Raw genomic sequence first — 6566 nt, 5'->3', positions numbered from 1 at the left:
GGTCTCCTCCAACTCTATGATTCTATGATTCTTCCTTCACACTCAGTTTCCCCCTCATTTTCAGGGCAGCCTAGTGGTTTTTGCTTTTTCACCTCAGGCTAACAGTTGGGATATAGATAGTGCCTACTGAGAGGGGGAAAGAAACGGAGCATGCGCAGTGCGGGGCGGGCGGGAGGAGGAGGAGGAGGACAGAGCCAGTGGATGGAAGGAGGAGAGGGGCCGCGCATGCGCAGAGGGGGGCGGCGGCGGCGGCGCTTGGTGTTTATATATTTGCCGCTGCCGGGGCTGATCGCGAGGCGGCAGAGCGCGAGGGCTGCGGTTGCGGCTCCTGGAGGCTCCCTTTTGGGCGCTATGCGGACTTCGGGAGAGGAAGAGGAAGAAGGGGAAGAAGAAGCAGGAGAAGGAGGTGGCAGGTAGCCCTGGGAAGGAGAGGATGGCGACTGGCGGCAGGAGGAACAGCCGAGAGTCCCGGGCGACCCTGCAGCACCAGCACCAGCAGCACCGTCGCCCTCCTTGGCTGCGCGGCGCCCGGGGATCAGACGGAGGCGCCTCTTCCTCCTCCTCCTCCTCGCCCGCCAGGTGGGCCGGTGCCCTGGCCCTGCTCTGGGCTTCGTGCCTCTGCTACTGGAACTCCCTCCGGGGAGAGTTCGTGCACGACGACGTCTGGGCCATCCTCAACAACCGGGACGTCCGCCCCGGGACCCCGCTGGCCTCCGCCTTCGCCGACGACTTCTGGGGGAAAGGCATGGGCGAGGAGGCCAGCCACAAGTCCTACCGGCCCCTCTGCGTCCTCAGCTTCAAGTAAGCCCAGCCCCCGCCGCCGCCCCCTCCCGACTCCTCCAGGCGCCTCTTGGACGGGTCCTCAGAGAAAGAGAGAGAGAGAGAGAGGGATAGCTAGCTTCATCATCATCATCATCATCATCATCATCATCATCATCATGATATATTATGCAAAATATATTATATAAATATAATAAATATATAAAATGTTATATATAATATAATACTATAAAATATAGAAAAAATTGTATGATATAAAATATAATTATAATAAAATATAGTATGTAAAATAAATATATAAAATATATGATATCATGTAAAATATAATAATAATAATAATAATAATAATAATATATAATATATAATATTATACTTTATATTTCTTAATTTGAAGCCAGAGTTTTCTGCAGACTTCTCAGGGAGACCTGGAGCCGATTGGGAAGGAAACGTTTTCATTGCTTTAGCTGCTTTAACTGTGGTTCTCAGTAGGAGATTCATCCAAATTACTGGGAAGACTGAATTCAAAGTGAACAAAGTTTTTTAGCCTTTTGAACAAAGAAAACTACAAGTTGCCTTTTCATAGGTTACACTGAATTAAACATTTACGCCCCGTATATTCATTGGGTGCCTCCAGACATACGTCTCTGTCCCTCCTGGATTAGCCATCAATCAGTCTTTTATCTATATGTTTTATTTCACTGTCCTCAAAACTGTTCATGCAGTACTTGCTTTTATTTGGGTTAGCATCTTAAGTTAGGAGCCATTTCCAAATTATTTACATTCCAAAACAGGGCATTTGACACGACCTAAAATATCAACCTTTGCTCTTAGTACATTTTAGCACTATATTCTTCAGCTCCTGAGCAAGTGAAATTCTGAATTTTAACCATTCTACCGCAATTTATATTCCTCCTTTTCCCGAGGGAATCAAGGCGGATTACAAAAAACAAATATAACAATAAAATATAATAAAGAATAAAAAGTCACAGTTATAAACAGTCCCATAAGCCAACTCTCCGATTTATTCCTGAAGCTGTGGCTGGCATCTTCAGAGAAGTCTGGCATGGAAGAGAGTGGGGTATAGATACTGTTGGTTGAGAGGAAGCGATTTGCATGTTAACCTTTCGCCTTCCCCATCACAGCATCTTTACTAAAGACTGAAACAACATGCAGGCATCTGACTAACATCTCCAATTGTTTTTCTCCTGTTTCTTTTGTAACGTCTTGCTTGCTGAAGAAGCCTATGGAGCTTCAAACGTTTTTTGTGGGGTTTTGGGGCTATCTTGCACAGGGACGTAGCCAGGATTTTAGGAAGGGGGGGGTCCAGACTAAGTGCCACCATTATATTGGGGCTTGGGTGCGGTGGCGCAGCAGCACGCACCATTCATTTTTCTAACAGAAGGGGAGTCCAGACCCCAAGACCCCCCCCCCCCTTGGCTACGTCCCTGGCTTTCAACTAGTATGTTGTGCATTTTGGTTGGCCAATCAAGGTATCACCGATGGATTTTTGTTGGTATTTGTTACCCCTGAATGTTGGCCTGTGGCTGAATGGCAATCCTCCGGGTGTCCATTTAATTAATGATCCATTGTCTGCTGGGAAGCCACCCTCACGCTGGCTGGTTTCCTTTTGCATTTGCTGGGACTTGATTTTGGTGTTTTTCAGGATTAGTAGCCAAATTTTGTTTGTTAGGGGTCTCTTCTTTCTTGTTGAAGTTGTCCAGGTGCTTGTGGATTTTAGTGGCTTCCCGGTGCATCCTGACCCAATCATTGTTGGCATGGTCCAGAATTTCAGTATGTTTTCAAATAGCATTTTATGCCCAGGATGTTTTATAACATGTTCTGCTACTGCTGATTTTTCTGGCTGACCCAATCTGCAGTGTCTTTCGTGTTCCTTGATTCATGTTTGAACACTGCGTTTGGTGGTCCCTATGTAGACTTGTTTGCTGAGCGCAGCTTGTTGGGGGAGTTAGTATACACATTGTAAACTTCTGTGAACCTTTTGCAGACTGAGTGCCCAAAATGCAACCCAAACCCCACTTATTTATTTCAAAGTGCCATGTCCCTCTGGCTTTCTAGTAATGAATCCTGGCAAACCCTGTGCTGGGGCAACAGCATGCGTGCCCACAGAGAAGGCTCTGAGTGCCACCTCTGGCACATGTGCCATAGGTTCTCCACCACTGGCTTAGGGAGTGCTTAAGTGCACTGATAAGCGGTATAGAAATATACTCACTAATGCTATTGCTGTATTTCTGTTTAATGTATGGTCATTGGCTTGGATACTGTTGTTTGAATACATCCAGGGGGAGCTGTGTGGGGCTATATAGCCATTCCAGTAACAACAAAAATCCACCAAATAATGATAACCTTTTGTGAAGTCAAAGGCTTCCACGGTTGACAGCCATAGGTTTTTTTTTGGGGGGGGGGGTCAGGCTGTGAGGCCGTTTTTTGGAAGGGTTTATTCCTGACGTTTCGCCAGCAGCTGTGTCTGGCATCTTCAGGGAAAGCTGGCATAGAAGATGCCACCACAGCTGCTGGCGAAACGTCAGGAATAAACTCTTGCAGAACACAGCCACATAGCTTGAAACTGACCAAAAAACTGTAATGATGCCTTTATTGGTCTGACCAAAATACACGCTATACATGCTTGAGAGATCTTGTAGCACCTTTGAGACTAACTGAAGGAAAGAAGTTAACAGAATGAGCTTTCATAGACTTCAGTCTACTTCCTCAGATGTTTTACATGTTGCAAGCTTTCAAAGCACCACTGGCATCTTCATCAGGCAAAGGTATTACAAACCAAACAGGAGAGAAAAAAACTGAAGATGTTATTTATAGGCCTGCATTTTGCTGTTTCTTTTCTTAGTTAAGATGGTATGGAGGGGCAAATCTTGCAGGCTGGTACCTCCTCTTTGTGGCAAGTGGAAGATTCTCAAAGTTCAGGAAATTTAACATCCATTTTCAACACAAATAAGATACTTCTTTTGGAATCCAGCATGTCTCCGTGCTTGAATGTTATTGTTAGTATCAAAGAGAACAGACCCATTGGGCCTAGATATTGGCTTTCCAATTCAACAATTAATTCAGTGGGTTGACTCTAATTGGTGGTAACCAACAGAAATTCAGGCAGGTCACTAGAATTCTGTTGCTATTGCCACTTTTTTTCTTAAGGAAACTTTCTGTATAGTTAGCTAAGTAGCAGAGCAGCTAGAAAACCCTGTTAGTTAATTACAAAGATGCATAAGAAGACACTAGCAAGAGTACCCAGTGTGCACTGAGACCAATGTGCATCAGTGGTCCACAATGTGCATTGGGCACTTGGCCAACTCTGCTGCGTAGTAACATAATAGCAGTCCTCTACTGGATACAGACATTATGAAACTTTGTTGTTGTTGTGTGCCTTCAAGTTGTTTCCGATCCTGGGGTTTTCTTGGCAAGATTTATTCAGAGGTTTGCCATTGCTTTCCTCTGAGGCTGAGAGCATGTGACTTGCCCAGGATCATCCAAGGGGTTTCATGGCCAAGCTGGGAACCTAACCTTGGTCTCCAGAGTTATAACCCAACATTCAAACCACTATACCACTCCGGTTCTCAAATATCTTTTTAGCATATTTTGGAATATACTAATTTACACATAATGCAACTAAACAAACAGCTAAATAAATTTTAAAAAATTGAAATATCATAATGGGGGTGAGAAAGTTGAAATCATACAAACCATTGTATTTCCTGTTCCCATGTATGTATGTGAGGGCTGGACAGTTAAGAAAGAAGATAGGAAGAAAATCAATTCATTTGAAATGTGGTGCTTGAGAAGAGTGCTGAGGACAGCCAAAACAAATGGGTCCTAGAGCAGATCAAGCTATATGGTCCGTCCACTTAGGCAACTACTGTGACTGGCATTGGTTTTCCAGGGTCTCTGACACAGATCTTTGCCATCACCTGCTTTCTGATTCTTTGCAGCTGAAAGTGGTGGGGATAGAACTAGAACTTTCTGTGTGCAAAGCAGGGGCCTATTCATTTAACACAATTATAGTGCTTTGAATGCACTTTAACTGCCATGGCAACATCCTATGGAGCCCAATTTGCATTTTAGGGCAAGATATTTAGAAACACCTGCCAGAGACTTCTACTCCCTCACAAAACTAGGATTTCATGTGCTGTTGTCCTAACAGTTAAAGTGGAACAGGGACACTATAATTATGTAGTGAGAAAAGGCCCATGGTATTCTCCCATTGGCAGGTCTGGTGATGTCATAGCAGTCCCCAATAAACCTGGAAGGAATGCCATCTTGTCATTGGACTCAGGCAGCACAGTGTCTTGGGGCACAAGTAGCTAGCTCTTCCATGGACTTACATAATGCCCGTTTTAAAACCATCTAAGCTAGCAGCTGTGGCTGCATCTGGGTGCCTTCTTTGCCTTTCCCCCTTCCTGTTGTGATCCTAATTGCCACTATCCTCTGGTGATAGTTTCCATTCTTCCCATGCTGTGAGGCTGTAATTGCTATGACTTGGCTGTTTTATCATCTAATAGGCCACTAGTGTTTACCTCTCCTTTTGGATCATGGCTAAAACCCCCTTTTCAGACCGAGGACCAAATGCATTTTCAGAGCAGTACCATTCCAATTGATGGTGGTTGGAGCCAAAGACAAATAGCAAGACCCAAAAATCCTGCAGTATTTTAAATGAAAGCTCTTATTGCCTTAGTAACTAAGCCTTAGGAGAGGCATGGCAAACTTTTAGAATGGAGAAAAACTCCACACAAGCTGGGAAACCAACCAGTGATGGACAGACTCCTGTATCAGCTACTTAGTTCTGTTCTCTTAAGTATGGTGGGCCCTTGGTATCCACTGAGGTTTCATTCCAGGACTCTCTGGATATCAAAATCTGTGGATGCTCAAGTCCCATTTTGTACAATGAGGTATTAAAATGGTGTCCCATGGGCAAAATCAAAGCTTGCATTTTGAATTGGGGGGGGGATATTTTCCTCACTCAACCTCACCAAACCAAATGGCAACATCATTCACCTGTGCTCGAGTCCTATGTAGAATGGACCGCCTCTTCTCCATGCAGCTGATTCCAGATAAAGTAGATTTGATGATTGTGGCAATAGTGTCAAAATCATGACTATATAGTGATCATGCATTATTGTTGACTCCTTTCTACCACCTACTTTACCATGCATCAGCTACATGGGGAGAAGGAGATACATTCAACTGGTGATTGGAGCATGACATTTCCATTAGGTTAGGGGTGAGGTCAGGCAAGGAAAGGAAAGGTTAGTTAAATACTGTAGCTGATACAGGATTCTGGCTAATGATAATGGGGAAGGGGGCATGGCCACGTAAGGAAAAGCAGAGGGCCATATTGGGATCCCCAGAGGACCAGATCTGACCCCAGGATCTGAGCTCTCCCCCCCCCCCCATGAATAAGAGCAGCTGAGTGAGGATGGTGGGGAGAGGAAGGCATTCCACATCCAGCTTGTTGTTCACCTTCAAGTTATTTCTGACTTATGGTGGCCTTAAAGTGAACCTGTCACACGGTTTTCATAGCAAGATTAGTTCAGAAAGGGTATGCCATTGCCTTCCTCTGGGGCTGATGAAGTGTGACATGCTCAAGGTCGCCCAGTGGCTTTCCATGGCTGGGCAAGGATTCAAATCCTTGTCTCCCAATTTTCAGATCACTACACCACTCTGGCTTTCACATCCAGTTACAGGAACTGTTAACTGCATTGTGTGTCACCTTGGGGAGGGAGGGTTTTTATTTTGGAAAGGTAGCTGATGAAATCTTG

General features: G+C 44.8%; 1 protein-coding gene across 6 annotated transcripts in view; it reads left to right on the top strand.

Moving 5' to 3' along the window:
• The first annotated feature begins 241 nt into the window (after positions 1–241).
• TMTC1 (transmembrane O-mannosyltransferase targeting cadherins 1) overlaps positions 242–6566 on the top strand; it is a 187755-nt gene continuing 181430 nt past the window's right edge. For 5 of the 6 annotated variants that reach the window (XM_042467638.1, XM_042467636.1, XM_042467635.1 and 2 more), the window contains exon 1: positions 242–801. In XM_042467638.1, the coding sequence (XP_042323572.1) occupies positions 434–801 (368 nt within the window). In that variant the 5' untranslated portion in view covers positions 242–433. The remainder of the gene's footprint in view (positions 802–6566) is intronic. The other variant, XM_042467640.1, reaches the window with a different exon arrangement.

The sequence above is a fragment of the Sceloporus undulatus genome, chromosome 5 (assembly GCF_019175285.1).
Source record: "Sceloporus undulatus isolate JIND9_A2432 ecotype Alabama chromosome 5, SceUnd_v1.1, whole genome shotgun sequence".
Lineage (NCBI taxonomy): Eukaryota > Metazoa > Chordata > Lepidosauria > Squamata > Phrynosomatidae > Sceloporus > Sceloporus undulatus.
This window is presented reverse-complemented; position numbering and strand designations above follow the sequence as displayed.